The sequence below is a fragment of the Opisthorchis viverrini genome (genome assembly GCF_000715545.1).
Source record: "Opisthorchis viverrini unplaced genomic scaffold opera_v5_55, whole genome shotgun sequence".
Classification (NCBI taxonomy): domain Eukaryota; kingdom Metazoa; phylum Platyhelminthes; class Trematoda; order Opisthorchiida; family Opisthorchiidae; genus Opisthorchis; species Opisthorchis viverrini.
In genome coordinates, this window is record NW_008751709.1 from 1,325,388 (window position 1) to 1,343,605 (window position 18,218).

Here is an 18,218-nt window from a genome sequence, read left to right on the forward strand (position 1 = left end):
ATCCCTCGGCCGACACCCAACAGAGATTTAGCTCGACTTAGCTGACTGGATCTCCTTCCGCCTTAAATCTCGATCAACCTCGGAACCTAGTCACTTGGCCTGAAGAAGCTTTTGTGTCAAAAGCGAAACGTTGCCCAGCAATAAATCCACCGATTGTCACCAAACATTTTCGAAAACGTTCCCTAGCTTATATTATGTCATAGCTATCGCCAAAAGCCTCTAGCTGTTGATGTATATTACAAACAGAACACGAACACACAGTGTTGATGAAGAAGTGCAATTGGCGGTAGCACTGCTGCTCTAATAGGTTGATTTGCATTGCTATGCGTACTCGGGAAAAGTACCAGGAATTTTCCAAGGGTGATATTGTTTTTTATGCAAAAGCTTCTGGTTAAAAAGATGCCAAAACTATGTGCTGCGAGAAGTAGTAGTATGGTAACCGCTTCAAGATGTAGACGAAACATTTGGTTTACAAACCTACATGCTGTCACAGTAGAACTGGAACCAGTTATGGATATAAGGAACACCGCCTTTATGGCTCATATTCTGTTACGAGCTACGATTTACGGTTTTCAAACGTTGTTTATTAACTTCCTTGACACTACATATTACCCATATCATAAACAAGGTTCTCAGTTTGTTTTATTTGCAGGTGAGTGTATTTCCCCTTCCTTATTCTCTTTCCTCCTTATTGATTATCTTATTCCCTTAACCTGTTGCCGTGATAAACTATCGCCCAGCATATTCGTAACAATTTCGTAAGCAACTTCAGAATCCTATACTTCCGTGAAACGGAAGTATGGCATAATTGTATGGCATAATTGTAATGCATCGCTAAATACACGATTAGGGATGGCAGTGGCTATTTTCTTCCTGTCAGTTGTGTGCTTTATTCTACCAACAAATCCTACAACTCTTTGTCCAGCTGAGAAGAGTAAATTCGCTCAACGGTGTTTGCGGAATGTCGAATATCAATCTAACGTAACATGCTGGCATAGGAACTTTATGTCGTAGGGCTGTTGATTTAGTTGAAAGCGCAATATCAAGGTAAAAAAGTTCATGTTCCTTTTGCATTCGCTCAAATACTTTATGCTAGAACGGTGGGAAATGCATCAGTCTTGTAGATGATCTGACGATTATATGCTGTCTACATTTCTCTGAAACTACCTCCATAGAGACACTGGGTGGTTCCATTCCTGGATATATTTTAGTGAATGTTTTTAGTGATTTTAGTGAATAGAACAGCTCAGTTTGAAATGTCCAAGTATGAATCTGGTGCGAATGTTCATCAAAGAAGAATCCGTTCTGTTATATATTTTTATTTTCTGGATTCAGTACCATTTAGTACTCTTGTACAACAAGATAATGAACCAGAAATGTCACATCAATTTTGCTCCTTTATGCTTGGTGATTGGATTGCTTTGACGCTTCTGCTGTAAACTTCCCATCAACAGTTGGGATAGCCTCACTCGTGCATGTTGCGATAGCGGTTTCACGATGTGATGCGTGTAACTTATTGAAGTGGTAGTTGCATTAAAATCCATGTTTGGAAGCAGAAGAATCTCATCCAGTCGTTTCATAACTTATATTGTACACTTTACAAGTCCTAGACATGGTTCGTAACCTCAATCCTTGCATTCATTCGTGGTGTTTCTACATAGAGGAACTTACTCTCACCTGCTTTGACCCTGCACAGAACAGAGAATAAATAGTAGGAAAGTTCAAAACGATAAAAACCATGACAAGAAAGAGATGATTCAAGCAAATAGCTACTTTGATTTTTAAAAAGACATCTCCACCACCACACCGAGCTTGGTTGAAAATAGCGCTTTAGCAATTTACTAGACAAACGTCCCAACCTGCATGTTAAAGACTGATGGGTTGAGACCAAAATCTAAGCACCGACAGAAGTATCGTAAGATGCCGCTGCAAGGGGCTTTTCTGATAAAAATAGCCTACTGATGAAACTGCAACTTTGTAGCAGACATCAACTTGGAATGTTTTTATATTATCGACACCAGAAGAAGTCTATGTTCGATACACCTGCTTAACAACGCACCTGGTGACCGAAAATGGGAGGAAAACAACATATGTCCAGCACACGTTGCTGTTGTCCGAATACCATGCCTTCGGCCCAGCCAAAAGATTCGAGGATCACAGAATTTCTCACCGCATTCTGTAGAGATTTATGATTTCCCGTGACTGATTCAACAGTTGGGGATATTCCATTTTACAGCAACGTTTTAGATGCAAGGAAGCAAAGTTACAAATAGGAAATATTGCTATCAATCAATACTCACGTTCCAAAGAACAACGTGATGGGTTGACCCGAAATATTTGATGGGACATCAGAAAGGCAGCCGATTTTTTATTGATCTCATCCATGCTGATGATGCTGCAAGCAAACGCGATGCATTGATTGCATTCAGTATACATTTAAATTTGTTTACATGTGTTGATAAAAAGTGGGAGTGAAACTAACATCAGTACTGGCAATGAACGTTGTCAAACAAGTGAAACACACATGCAGTAGAAGAGATGTTTGTCATGCTGATGATTTATAAACGTTTTAGTTTCCATCTCCAGGCTAAGTGAGACAGTCTGTCCGCACCATACTGCGTTACTCTCTGATGTCGATTACACCCGATCACTTGTGTCCGAACTTTATCAGAGAATAGTACCTGTTGAACTCTATGGAAGTCGAAACCGGTCGTTTGTTGAGAGGGCTTTCATCAACCTTACGAGTAGTATGTCCAGCCAGCTATTTCGAATATCTTGCCAAGTGAAACATGAGGTGGTCTTTGTTCAGCTTACTCAGGTGGAGAATGTCATAAACGAGAGACTCGTTTGAGTTTTCCGTTAACACCGCTTTAATTTGCGAATGAGTGTATTACGCCGGCTACTAACCCTCCTCGTGTACTTCAGTACAGACTTCAAAAATATGTATATCTTTCTGCTACCTGCTGGATTGGGGGGAAATGTCGTGAATTTCAGTCAAAATGATCTACTCGCATCGAGCCTATGGGCGTCATTTGGTTACTCTTAAGTTTTTCCATTTGAAATTGCTCTTTACCTTTGAATAAATTTACGGCAAAACGCTAAGCGTTACCGTTTAACTGTCGTTAGAATTCATATACAATTTGTGTCACATGTGGCTGACAGCTTGACTTTAACGAAACGTCAACACGTGGCTCCAGTCGATTTCGTCCCTTGAAGGGGAACTTGACTCGATTGATGCAGGATCCTTTAGGTTCTTACGACGACAGGTATTGTCCAGGTTAGCTGTGATTCAAATGGTCGTTCAAATGTCTTGCTTGATGACGCTTGTTGACCATTTCACCCGTATAATCGGTTCTACATACCGTTTTTTCGAGGGAGTGTGCGACAGAAATGTACGTGTATTTTGTAAGTAATATTTTCTGGTAAAATTTCTAGAATGACCTCCAATGTTCCTATAATTTTTCCGGTTCAATGGAGGAGAAGAGAGGGAAGTGGCCAAATATTTGCCCTTGTTTGAGAGATTATCAAATGGAATTCAGTAGTAATTTCCTTTCTGTGAGATGTAGATATGGCTCAGTGGTTAGAGCGCGAATTTACTGACCAAAAGGTCCGTGGTTCGAACCCGGCCTCTGCCTCTTGACTTCCGCCATCTAGGCTTGGGAAACCTGGCAGTGTCCCAGCATTCGTGCTTCCTTCCGGTGACTTGGCAGCTAGGAACCACAACGGTGCTACAGCTGAACGCCTTCATTCTCTTTTTTGTAGCGGTTTCTTTCGTAAACATTCGATCTAGAACGGATAACTCTGTCATTAAGGTATATCCCACCATGAAATACCAAAAAGGGAATCTCGCGTAAGCCACAGGAATCAGTGGAATTTTTACATATAGGACGAGGTAAGCCTTCTAAATCATGCCGTGAGTCGGCTTTTCTCCAAGAAACCGCTTCTGTAGTCGGTCTTCTGAGGTTCTCGGTAACGTTTGAACTGTTTCCATGGAGGAATCTTCAGGTTGTCCTTGAGGTGAGGACATTACAAATGGTGCATCGTAGATGACAGACTTGTTTCGCAGTTTCCAACCATCCAACAAACAAGTATTTTTATTAAGGGTCTACACTCATTTGAAAATTAACGTTAACGGAAGAGTCAACTGAATCCCACCTGAACCTCTCGTCTCTGATATCCTTAATCCGAACTTGCCACACAAAGGCCACCTCGTGTTTCGGCTGGAGAGCGCTACTTATAAGGCTGTCCATGATCGCTTTTGCCATTCACTTGGCTCTTCAGGTAGGCCAAGCCTTCGGTTTTCCGCCAACTTGTTCTACTTCAACGACGATGCCTACATTCGGTCGAAGAATATCACAAACAAGAATTACTGCAAGTACTTAGTTGAGCCTCTCACTATCAACAAATTAGTTTACAAATGAGTGTATTTTGCTGAGTGCATAAAATTTAGTGTTCAAACACAAATAAGGTTTACGGAAACTCGAAGGTCACACCTACCGGATGCGCCCCAAGTAGGGCGAAACCGAAGGAATTTCAGAAGAATTCTGAGCAGTTCTCACAGTCACAAAGTTTCTTCGCAGTATTTTTAATCGGATACATGATTAGTACCGGAACATATAAAATATAGTGCACGAGTTTTGCGACTTGTTCCCACATTCCTAATTATCGTTATATATTGCCTAGCGAAATTGATTGCATATTTGATTGGGATGACGAAGGTTAGATCACTGATGAATGTGAACGTGATGTGAATATAGTTTGCGCCCGTTTTTCTCTTGGCTCTTATTATCTAGGTATCTGTTTCAAGAACAAAAACGGTTTAGTGATGACTGGCGTGATGGCGATTCGCTGGTGTTGTGTTGAGATCAATTTTCTACATTCTTGCTCATGGATTTACAACAAAGTGTACAGTACACAAAATCTATCAGTACAAACGCTTTTGATCTTTTCTCGTTAACGTGCCTTCAGTGTCGAAACTCCACGTCATCATCATCATCATCATCATCATCATTCCACGTCATATCATCATCATCATCATCATCATCAGTATTTCCCATCATCTATGTAGATTCTCTAGCAGCATACAATTTGTCTTTTTTGAAGGCAGACCAAAGAATGTGATTTCCTCCTTACTAATGGAACCCAATCACAAAAAGTGCACAGATGTCTCGCACGCATTCTATCCCGGACTATCGATGAAACAGTAAATCGAGATCCGGAATGCACGGAATTTCATGTGGCGAACATATCTGACAGTGCATTTGAGGCTCTTGTGCAATACGTCTATACTTCAGGTGAGTAGTTTTTTTCTTAGACAAGCGGTTCCATGTCACCTTACCGGCTCTGACTTGAGTACGGTTGAGTACAGTGTTGATCTGGCGATGAATGTTCGTTTGTTGATTAGCCTCGTGTTAAAGAGTGAATTGCATTTGTGGTACACAGTATTTTTCAGCTGAATCTGCTTCTCTAGACCTGTCGCACGTTTCGTTTGGATCGAAATTCAAGTATTTTCCTCCAAATGGCACCACTCATGAAGTTGATGAAAACCTTGAAGTTTTCACCAAAGAGATGAGTAACACTGATCAGTCCTTTGACATTTAAGGGTGTCGCTTCAACCCAAAGTATATCCGGTTACTATTTTGGATGTTATCTCACTGTTAAGAAGATTTAAGTGAAGGTTCATTTTATTGAGGATAATCACGCAGGGTCACCTATGCTAGTCGTCATCCTGTATTCCAGTAAAGCAGTTTGCTTACTTATACCAAGCCTTATTCGCTATACAAGTTGGTGTTTTGTCATCCAACTGTAAGTGCTTCAACTTTTAAAACATTACCAATTAATTGAGGCTTTGTTGAGGTTTGCTAATAAACCAACTAGTATTGTGAACTTGTGACTCACTTCTGCACACTACTAATAAGTGATAGCTTAAAAGTTTTGCAAGAAACACTTTGTGATCAGCGTCATCACTGTTCTGGAATGCCGGTTGCCAAGCGTCAAACCGCTTGAGCAAGAGAGTTTGAGTTGAAACTGTAGTGGAATGTAACGTCACCGTTTTCGCGACATGGAAGTGCACTTTTGACAATCGGTGTGCTAATACTTTGAACGCGATATGTAGTAGCAGTCGTAAAGGTTCTTTTACTTGCCTCACTTTGGTTGACTTGCTCTTGAGTCTATTTTCTAGGATAGGTTGGATGCGGCTAACTTTCCTCCGACCATCAGGGTGCCTGTTCCTGCCAGTTGTTCTGTCAACTTCCACGTCATGAAAAGCTCGGGGTGGTTACGTCGCCTCAGTTCGATTTTAAACTTTATGGTGTCATTCGACAAGACCTACTGACCTCGATTGTTTAACTAATGTATGACGTATCCCATCCACTGGGGGCAAGTGAAACGGTTTTCGAACATTCCCACCCTCCTGAAATCCACATTTAATCAGATTAAAATTAGGGCCGGAAATTCTCATACAAATTACACCAATACCTTAGATTAATTCTCGTACGTAACTTTCTCCAATATCGATCCGCTCAGGGAATGACACATCGTCGGACGTTTGAAAGGATTGAATATTATTGTATTTATGCAACCGTCACATCGGTTGTCAAAGCTCTCGCACGTTTCGTAGTAAGCACAGTTATTTCAGCTTGATAGACGGATCGGAACACGCTACCTAGGTGTTTTGACCTAATGGGTCCAGATGGGTGCAAGCGTGCCTCGGTAACAGCTGCCGCTAATAAATGGGGCCAGAGCACCAAGGGAAGCCAGTATTCAGACGAAGCATGTTGATACACATGGTTGAAACATGTGAACTAGCATAAAAATAACCATCCAGTGCAGGTTGACAGGCTGCCAGGTAAGTTCACTTGCATAGGTAGATTGGCTTTCGAATATGCCGTGCTCCACATCTGATGGGCAGAGACTAGTTGAGCTGCGGTCTGCAGACTGTTGCACTTTACTCTGAGTTCTGCCCACCGGGGCCAGCCTGTGATATGCTGATGACATTGATATTGTGCGGGTTTGAATCAGTGTCCAGGACGTTTCATTCTTCTGTGACGCAACCCGACTGGCGGGTCAATCGATCGACACAACCAAGGTATGTTCGAGACGTCCGGCTTTCCGCTCACATCAATCAAGCAAAAACATTTTCACCTGTTCACACGTTGAAAAATTCACATGCGTGGGGTATTGGTAACATCTTCACCTCGCACGTCAGATGTGCGGAGTTCAAACTCCGGTACTGCCATTGGATATGCACTGCTGATAAGCTCTAACGGAATCAAAACTCAAGTCCACTACTTCCGCTTCTTTGGTGTGGGTTCACCAGAATAATTGCACTAAGGCACAGTGATCGTCATTCAAACAAGAGTCGTATGATTGTGCATTCTACCGCAACCACAACACCTGAGAATTATAAGTTTAAGTGCTACGCGTCGAGTGTGGCAACGTGATGACCGGAATCGGAGGGCTGCGCCTTGGTGACTAAGAGCTTTCTAGTAGCTTGCCAGAGCAATATGAACGGAGGTGAAACTGACCGTAGGTCCAAAATATTTCGACTAAGCACACACCAACTGTCAAGTACAACATAAGTAAGGCAGTGCAGTTATTCAACCGCAAGCCTGTCTATGTATTCCACTATTTCTATAGGTCGAAAGCAGGTAGTTAACGCTGTTCTGGGAGCTCATTCGAATTCGAATGCAGCCGGTTTCTCGGCTCATGTTTATTCCATGTAGGTGCGCTGAACTCGCACGTTGAGTTATCGATCCTATTCCAGTGTTTTATTGGCTGTGTCGCCTACTATAGACTGGCGCAAGTATTTCAAGGTTATTGCTTCTCTTGTCTCTCTACCGCCCTCAAATGATTTACGTCAAACTACCGTCGTAATTCACCTGCTACCGGTAGTGTGTTCACCAGCAGGCTTGCCCGGCGTTCACCACCAATCTACCCCGGTGTCCCACGTTTTTCACGGTTGGTTGTTCGCCGTTGAACCTGGTTGTAATGCTCGGGTCTCGTGAAGGTAGGAGCATTACGGCGGTTGGGGTTAAACGCGCTCGTGTATTTGTAGCAGAAAATGGTTACATGGACTGCATATTTGTTCTAATCCAGATGTTTATGCCATCGTAGTTTGGGTGAGCAATCCAGTGAACGGAATTCCGATCAGTATCTACCAATTTCAGTCGGGTGAACATAAAACTCTGGGAACAATCTGCTCGGAGGTAGGAATCATAAAGTGAGGCGGCGGTGGAACGTGTAGCAACACAAAAGATTAAAGCCGACAGAAAAATGCCATTCCAACTGTTTTCATTTGAATACAATCAACTGTGGTCCTTTTACGTCAGCAATCTCTATGTGTAGAACGAGTTTTCAATTCCGCAAACACCGACGGAACGTAGGTAGATGCTGTCGCCGCCCCGCGCGTTTACTGGAGCTCTCACACGAAAGAAAATGGGCACGTTTTCGAAGGGACCTACTCACAAAGTTGCCGACGACACTTCAGCAAGCGTAGTTCCCGAGTTTCCGCCAACTTTATGCTCTATTTGGACTAAAAGTTTAGGCTTGACAGAAACTCTGGGACAGCACCTACTTGATGAGCCACAAAATGGTCAAAACCAGTCGTGGGCTTATGAGTGGTCTTCAGCGTCCTTATGAGTAGTCCGTCAGGTGTAGATGGTGCGGTGTAATCTGGAAAATGTGGCGGTTTCCATGCGGAAGGCTGCCATAGACCAGCAAGTCAGCTGGGATTCAGCTGAGTCTCCCGGTACAACCAGTCGGCGTGTATTTCATTTGGCATTTGCCTACTATATCCTGCGAATCGAATTGCAATTGCAAATCGTAACTAAGTTCCATGAACCCCATTCACAAGAGTTTGTAGTGAGATTGGAATCCAACCACTCGTAACGCACTATGGTCACTAAGATAGGCTGAAGCGGAGGATGTTATGGACGCAAGATTCAGCTGGGATTCAATTGGGTTTTGCGTTGACAACAGCCCAGCTCGCCAATGGGTGTATTTTATCAGAGGTCTTAGTGTTCTGATTTCAGTGCGTCCACAGCCACGCTTTACTTCCATTTATCAGAGCTGAAGTCATCTCCTTCATTTATGAATTTCTCACTCACGGAGATCACAGTACTGATCATTGTTCCACATTCTGGCGTGGTGTATTTGGGTTTCTTTCGGGCCATTTTAGCAGTTATTTTCTCGACACCACTCTTGCACGTTCGTTTATCATTCAGTTGATCAATAGTCAAGGTCTGGACGTACTGCATTACTCATAAGGTTGCTGAAAATTCTTCGACAGCCCGCGACCGGTTTCGACCTTCTTTGGGCTCATCATGAGGCGGCCTGATGCAGCACATTCAGTTCAGTGTCCCGCAAAACCAAATTAGTTTACAAATGGGTGCATTCCGCTAATAGTTGAGGTGTTTCAAACTCATCAGCAACAACTCAAAGGACAGTTTCATTGAGGTTGTTTGTTTGCTGACTGGCTCTGGCCGCCAGAAGACAAAGTGTATCCAGATGGACGACTTCCGAGCCTTTCTTTTGATACCCCTAGAACCGAAGTATTGCATGGGTGGAAGTAACTGTTTAGGCATCGTATATATGCATAGAGAGCGGTGATTGTCCTTTTAACACATTGCATGTATGTACCAGAAGATTAAATGTGAAAAAATCTCCGCCAATGCTATTATTCCCACCATTTACAAGCTAAAACAATTCATGCGTGGCGGATTAGCCGAAAGCTTGATGCATGGGCTGAAACACCTCAGTCTCTTTAAGTCTTGCTCTCAGCAGATCCTTATCTGGCTTTTGTACTAAACAATCTTATGCTGCTTATTGTAAAAGGTGACGATAGCTAAGCAACTTAATGTAGCTTTTCTACTTCCTATTCCCTCTTTGGATACCTCCCCACAGAGCTTACTGTCAATTCAGAAACAGCTCTGGAACTCTACGGCGCAGCAGAAATTCTTGGGGTGGACTTCGTAGCGGAAAGTTGCTTGGACTACTTGAGTGGCAGAATGTCAGTTGAAAATTGTGTCGACTGTCTGACATTCGCTGTGAACCGCAAATGGATCATAATGAGGAATGAACTGGTAGAATTTTGCGTACAGAATTTCGGGTGAGTGTGACCACAACATTTGTAGGTTATTTGTGGCCGACTTAAAAATGAGTAGGCCCAATTAGTTGTTGTCATACCGCAAACACGCAAAGCTATGACACTTATTGTAACCAGGCGCTTGCGTATTTTTCGATATGCATAGAACAGAGGACCTTCAACCCTAAAATCTAGATGTCAATGCATCCGCATCCGTATTGAGAAATAATGTCATATTTATCCGTTTGTGAAAGGTTTGGTACGTTGATTTCGCATCTTGTCGGCGAACCGCAGTTAAGATACCATTCTGGATTAGACGAAAAAGCTTTTGACATTATAGCCTGACTTTGGGGGGAATACTGTATACTATCAAAAAGTAGAACTATCCTTTTCAGGGAATACATTTTCAAATTTAATGGCAAGAAATCACAAACGGATACACAGTTTCTTTAGTCCTGTACCGTTCGTGTAATTTGTTAAAAAACACAACTCTGTGATTACTTTCAGTTCTCCTTCAGAAACATTTCCCGAAAAGTATAGCTATCAACCCATTCAAAACGATTACTTTCGAGGGGAACGTAGATTGTTTTATGCTTAGTCCAAATAGTAGTAGTATTTTCTTGAAACTTTCTGTGCTCCTTTTTTTCTCCTACTTTATCGAATTCATCTTTCATTTGCAGGGAATTGATTTTAACCGAAGGTTTCCTGAAGATTCCACCTTTGGAATTCATTGAAATTCTTGCAAATCCTGGACTGTATGTTTCAAATGAACTTGCACTATTCAATGCAATGCGCCGCTGGTGTAATTACGATTGGGCTAATCGTGAACAGTACGCTAAAAGGTTAAGTGAGACCATACGATATCAGCTAATCCAAGTCAGCAGTCTGCTAGATATGCTGACGGATTCGGATAACTGTTTGTTTCAAGAACATATCCGACAAGCTTTGATCGAAGTCGGGAAACTGGCCGAAGACGGTGTTCATTCAAAGTGGGATAGGAAAGTAAGTACGACCCATGGTAACTGCGCCGCCTTCCCTGTTTTGAAATAGCCAGGAATTGTGTTTCTACCCTGCCGACAAATGTACACATCTCTTGGAATACTTACTTCAGCTAGTAATCGCAATGTTGAGTGGCATCTTGTGTCTGAATAGCCAAGTGTCCAATTACTAACCAGAAGATCACAGGCTCGGATCACGGAAGCGATTTTGTAGATGACCGCTACCAACGATTTACCACGAAAAGTCACAGCTATATGGTACATCTTGGGTTGACAGTATAGGCTGCCTTCAATCACAGGATTAAATCTTGGCTAATTAGGGCAGCGGCAGGCATCGGGAAAGTGGACCACTGAACACATGGATAGGTCGAACTCACATTAATATCATGAAAAGTACAATCCGCAGCATTCTGAAAAGACTTTTAAAAATGAAATTGGATAATTCTCTTTTTGATTTGTGGATATGAAGCAGACTTTTGTGGCGTACAATCATGTTACAAGGAAATCTTATATAGATAAAAGCTCCAGGGAGAAGTAGGCTGACCTCCTTGAAGGAAAACAGTACTCATAAGGTTGCTGAAAACTACTCGATTGTTGGTTATTCACCAATGGCCCACCAAATAGGGTGCAGGCGGGCATCGCCGAAAAGCGACTCAAATTTTTTGATGGATGGGTTTGGCTATAAATATTTTCACTATTATCAGTAGTATTTTTGTTATTGTCGTGGGGTTTGTTAACAGAGACAGTCGTATAGCGTATTGTAACATACAAGCACAAAGGGATTTTTCCTATCCGGAGGGATCGTACATAATATCGTTGTTACCAGGAACAGTGTTGTAGATGTTTCAAGAAAGCCGTTTCTTTTTCAAATACTGTGGCTGCTATATCTCCGTTTTACAGCGTTGAAGGTGGAACTGATGAGAAAAATAGGAATATTATCCAACACACCAAAGGGTGACAAGAGGTATCTTCTTTGCCCAGGCATAGAAACGTATAAGCTTCTATGGGTACGATACCGACCTCTACTTAATCAGTATTGAAACCTTTGGTGGTGAATGCGTCGTCACGTTTGCTCAAGTCGTAGAACCCAAGTGTAATTTTGAAGCTCTGTGTTTCCTTGTTGTTTTCATTGCAGAGGAATCCAATCTCGGATATTCGGGACAAAAATCAAAGTGTTGTTGAAGATTCAGAACAGTCGAGTCTGCCAGAAACACAAAAGGTCACACTTCCCGGAGTATGTGGACAGCATTTTCAAATAAAAATTATGGTTTCCTTTGAAATGATATGAATAGTCATTATTTTTGGCTCGAAATACTGGGTTGAATATTTGTAAGTAATGTGTGGTGTGCAACTGAATGGCAAAAGCCACTGATATGTTGAATACATCTGCCAACTTGACATCACCATAATCAGACTTTAGTCGTTTAACAACTCGCAGACTACACTGGAATTTCGTTTTTAAGCTTCAGATATGCCGAAAAGCTTGAGTTGAGAATTTAGGAAATAAGTGGTGAGAAATAGTGTTTCAGGGCGTTTTGGAGATAGCCTAGCAATATGAAAGTAGTACGGTTATTCCACCAGCTGACCAGAAGTAATGCCAAGCCCTTCGAAGGAGAACAAGGTGTAAAAATTCCCTCAATTCCGCGAACTTCGGCCACCTAATAGCCGGTTATGATCAACTAATTAACTGATTAGCTGAAAAAATCACTGGACTTAGTTTCAGATGGGCCTGCTACGTGCCGCATCACCAGCCTTGAGGTATTTCACCTCACTTCCTGCGTCCCCGACTTAAGTCAGTCTCCATATCGTCGTGGGCTTTGAGTGAGATCCCACATAAAAGCCGTAACACCTGTTGTCTTGTAGGCCAGACTGTTGAGCCAAAGGCCGAGATGGAGGTCAGATAATTTTTTTCATTTCTTTGCTCCTTTGTGGCCAAGATTCTTTTAGCCGAGCGTTTAAATGTGGGGTTCTTCGAACAAGCTCTTTTTTTTACCTGGACAACAAGGAATTATCAGTTACGCTTTTAGCGCTTCGTTCACATAACCTCAGCTACAGCCTTTCCTTGACCTTCAAAAAGCCTATCCAGACAAATTTGCCAGCCAAGTGACAGTTGTTCCAAGCCACAATCTACACTCAGTAGAAGAAATAGTGATATCACTTGGTTTATTTCAAAAGGTTCGTTTCATTTTCAGCTTTAGCGTACGCGTTCTACAATAGCTTGAGCGAAAACACATTCCTCGGACTTTACTACTTACTTGCTACTGCCAAATGCGCAAACAGGTCTCTGGCTGGGCCATTCTCTTCAAAGCGCTAAGGATGAGTCCAGCTATTTCACACTTAACGCTCTGGGTATCTGACGATTTAATGAAGTAACTCCTGAGATTTTCTCTCAGCTCCAGGACTGAAAGTGCTCTGATGAAGTGTATCTCATTAGACGGCACCTTGTGTGCCATTAGGTTGACTGTCTCAAACAAGGTAACTCAACCAGGTAGCGGATGTTTCTGTCTTCTGTTGCCATATGATTTGACACAGTACTACATAGAACCTGAGAGAGACAGCTCGACAAGAATTTGTCAGAGTTGATTCAGTCAGCGACATCGCAGATGGTGTTATCTTGGGTAGAAATGTGAGTTATCAGCGCACAGACAATGGTGAAGGGCTTATGTAGTCATCTTTCAACCCAAGTGCTCACACCGTGTCACTTGTAGGTTGCCAACTGTCAATAAGCCATGAATCTGCCGTGAAGCAATCTACTATCGGTGGTGATTTTCAAAACAAGATGATCGATCCTTCCAGGCTGGGTTTGTTGATCCTGCTCGTAGCACATGTGGGTACAGGCATTAGGATGACCCAGACTGACTCGATGTCAGTCACTTCATTGCCTCTATTAAGTCCTGAGTGCCCAACGATATCCTTGAGCTAGCTAAAGAGTTATTTGGAAGGCCCTGCAAAACTGTGATGATCGTTTTCAAGAAAATCGTTCTAGTATTAGAGACGCTATGTTAGCAGCTCTGGAGACCATCTTTTGGGCTCCCTGAATCACTTGAACCAACCCTAAACATTGTAACAATCAGAGGCTCTTATCGATGCCATAAAATACATGTCAGGAACTTATGAATATGACTGCACGCGAAGCAAGCTGACACGGATTACTAAAGAATATTAGGTATGACTGAAGGTGTCGATAGGTAACAGAAGCCCAGGATGAGGAGAAGACTTTCACCCCAGGCAAATATCGCAGACTCTTTCAGTTAATTCGGACGACCAAAGCGCAGAAATCTTTCACGAGCAATACCACCTACCTATCAGTGGTTTACTCATAGGACCACCTTTCTGAACCGCGGACCGAACAGTTCGATGAACGCTTAAGCTAAGTACCTTGAACACAAATTCAAGAGTCACTGAGGGAGCCCGCACGAAATGTGGGAACCAGTTTCTGATCGGAGAGAGGAATGCAGCGCGAAAGCCCGGCTCTTAATCGTGACAAGGCATCAGGCCTCAAATGAGTAACCGCTCCACTCAACGAATATATCAGAGTATGGTCAAACTGGCAATGGTCCATAATAAATCAGAGAAAATAATTCACACATCGAGTGAATCTTCCAAAATCAAACATCGTCCCTCGAGGAGCTAGTTGACATGTGACCAACCTAATGCGGTTTCCGGGATTGATTTAATTATGGTGTCGATCAGCCGCTCTTCTCGGATTCGAAACTTCCGAAGGCTTCTGAAGACTAGCACTGTTGATGATTCCCGTTAAGGATGAAAGAGCTGTAATGTACTTTTCGGCTTAAAGTAGCTTCATTTATAAGACAAAATCATCATTAAAAAATAACTGATGTCTACTCTGACGAAACTATCCGGAAACATATAGGGATGTAGATGGAGTAAACCCCCTTCTTTGTCTTCCTAGTCTGAAGAGTCAGATCTATGCTCCAAACGGAACTTCAACTTGGGAGGGGGTGGGTCAACCGTATTTTCACTTTGTGCGCGTATAGAACCATAGTTCTTAACAATCAAAAATGATAGTCCTTCTTGATCTTTTCGCTGCCATTGATTCCATCGATCTGCAGGTGTTACAACAGTGTCTGACACATATACATTTCTTTCCCCGTCAACGCGTAACGGGTTACGGTGACGTCCCTCCACGTCCACTGATATCGTTTAGAGTTGTCATCTTCCACCATTCTTTTTCGAATTTTTTATGGATACTGTAGCTGGAACCTCCTTACTCGTCTCTATGCTTCGGAGTCCGAAACACTCTCAAAAGCTCCACCCAGATACACTGAGTATGTTGACGATATTATCTTGCTAAGACTGGGTCCCTCAAGAATGCAAACCATTCTGAATAACTAAAACAAGTTGAGAATATCACAAACGAGAGATTCAGTTGCGTCTCTCGTGATAACCCATGTGGCAGAGAAGTATGGCCATCAATAACAGAAAGTTTAGTTGTGTTGGCAACTTCCTTCTTCCTGGTTGAAGACTTCGGGACTAGTGATGACAACAGACAAAGTCCAATCATGCTGTTCGGAGCCCACATTTACCAAAGCTATGGGCCTCGATCTCTGGATGACCCGATCTCTCCTTTTTCAGTGCAACGGAACTGTTCGACAACCACCGAGTCGTCGCTTTCAGTCAGTCATTCGTTTTGTTCCTTGGTGAAAGAAGGCACATACATAAGCAAGCCATTACCACAAACTGAAGTGAACTGAATGACTCTCTTCTAATTAGTTGCCTCGGGATCACATCAGTTTTGTATATCCCCATTCTGAAACGACTTAGCTGAACACTGGGAGTGAATTTCATCTTGACCGGGAGGGGATCCAGCATGGCATCTGACATACAGGAGTCTACTCGCGCGACAAGGAAGCACATGAATTATTTTAAGTAAACATGTTTACGCCTGGAGGATGCCTACGACTAGCTAGAACGCCAACGCAGTGCAACTTCCGGTAGATTGATCCGTCTCTCAGCACTGTTATTCAAGTAGCACTGTGAGAGTTTGAAACCCACCAAATTCTTTTGAGCACTTTTGTATTGCTGCTGGATAGTGATTGAGAGTTTGGCTGCCTTATCATCGATTTAGTCCTTCGCTCGTGTGTTTTGTAACCTCTTCAAAATAAGGTTATTTTCTTAATTCTTACATTCGCTTCAGAGAATTCCAGTCATCGCAGTGATTGGCGGTCGCTCACAGGAAAAGAAGTTACTGCGGGATATTATATGCTTCCAAATAAATGCTGGTGGAAATTCTGACACCAAACCTAACCTCAGTGTGAACGACGCATCACTCCCTCTATCATTGAACACTTTATCGATCCGTTCTCTAAAGAACATGCCATGTCCACGCAAAGGATTCGGAGCCCTAGTGTTCCAAAACAACTTGTTTGTGATTGGTGGAAAATCCTCGGGATCCATGCAAACAGTCGACGTGTACGAAGCTGCAAATGACCGCTGGTTCACGGGTCCCCCACTACTTGTTGGACGCAGTTGGCACGGTGTGGCTGAGTGCAATGGAAACATTTATGCCTTTGGCGGATGCAGTGCCACAGGTAAGTGGGGTTCCCGATACTTTTCTATTCAGTTCCTTAATCTCATCGTTCACTATGCCATTTCGGTTTCGCTTGTTTCTTTGCTTGCTTGTCAATCAGAACTTCAAGTAACCACAGTCAGGTTGACTGATAGTTGGAGTCGCTTCCGAGGAATTCTACCTACTCTATAGTAATAGGACGAATAACGATGAGCATGCCAACCGCAAACAGCTCTGGCTCGACCGTGACGTGCCATGCCAATTTTAAGGCAACTTTCTGTTACTTGTGAGTAGTAAGAATTTGAGGGCTCGACTTAAGGCCTAGCCAGACTGTTTATCTGACCGGTCCCCAATGAAGGTCTGTCTTTACTTGGATTTCGTTTCAAGCTGTCGGACTGTAGTGTCACTAACTTCCGGTCTCAAAAGTCCCATTATATGTGGCCCTACTCCTTACAATGAGGGAGCTGTGAATAAAAAGCAAACGTTGGCATCTTTAGATTCCTGAAATTCAACCCTGACCGTATACCGTATGAATATGGTATCCATATCCGAAATTTCGGAGTATTCTGAGGACTACAACAGAGTGGGAACGATTTAGTTCACCTTTTAGGAAATGAAGAACAGGTAACAGTTACCGTATTCAGTTTATGGTACCTAGTGTGTAACGCCGAACACGTCTCGTATGATCTGTGACTTCAGCTACCTGCAAAGATTCGTGCATACATTCTACGCCACTGTAAGAATGCATTTGTGCTAATTGCGTATTACTGAGGCCACGACATTCATATATCTACTTAAATGTACACTGATCTTCCGAGTCTGATAGTGTGTACACCTCTGTAAAAAACTGCTTGAGATAAATACCACTGACTGGCTTGTTGTAATTCGTTTCTTAAGCTAATGCAAGTCGATAAAGCATTCTGGACTTTATTCACAATGTGATGCCGGGCTTTTCTAAGCCTAAGGTTCGTGGCAATGTTCAGTAGCAAACTTTTGACATTGCCTCGAACCAAATTACTACCTGAAATCTAAGTCCCTAGTTGCAAAGTAACTCTGTGCCACATGAGATCATATTGACTCTTCACAAGACCGTTCCAAGGAAAAGGTACTTTCTTGAAGATTCTACAGTGGTTTTCCCCTCAACTGGGATTCCGCATGTCAGCCCTCCAATTAAAATCAAACATCTCACTTCTCGTGAGGCTTTGGTCCTATCGTAACCCGATGGTGTTTGCGTGGCAGTCAAACGAAACACCTAGTACCTGATTGTTTAATATAAATATCTTATGCTGTAATTACCAACAGTACAGTCGAAATCACACATCGAAGTTCTAGTGTGTATCAGAATAGGTAGAGCACTTTGCCATGTGATGAGATCCTGTGTCACAAATTTTCACTGATGTGTCCACACAATCGTACTGCGCGTTTGAGGAGAGTACAAACTTCCTAAGGATACCAAATGAAGTTTGTTTTGGTTACCGAATTCATTGATTTCAGCACAAGTATATGTAATTCATTTATTAGATAAGTGTACTGTAGTTCATCACTCCTCAAAGCCGCCGCTCCATTTTTAAATGACGGTAGGTAATTGTGACTTGACGAAAACCGA

General features: G+C 42.6%; 1 protein-coding gene across 1 annotated transcript in view; it reads left to right on the forward strand.

Annotated features, from left to right (window-relative positions):
- The window catches only part of T265_03630 (hypothetical protein), a gene marked incomplete at both ends in the record, with an annotated part of 28,679 nt that overhangs the window by 4,384 nt on the left and 6,077 nt on the right, over window positions 1-18,218 (forward strand). The window contains 5 exons of the mRNA XM_009168165.1: window positions 5,104-5,294; window positions 9,904-10,108; window positions 10,765-11,086; window positions 12,218-12,316; window positions 16,241-16,634. Of these exons, the coding sequence (XP_009166429.1) occupies window positions 5,104-5,294; window positions 9,904-10,108; window positions 10,765-11,086; window positions 12,218-12,316; window positions 16,241-16,634 (1,211 nt within the window). The remainder of the gene's footprint in view (window positions 1-5,103; window positions 5,295-9,903; window positions 10,109-10,764; window positions 11,087-12,217; window positions 12,317-16,240; window positions 16,635-18,218) is intronic.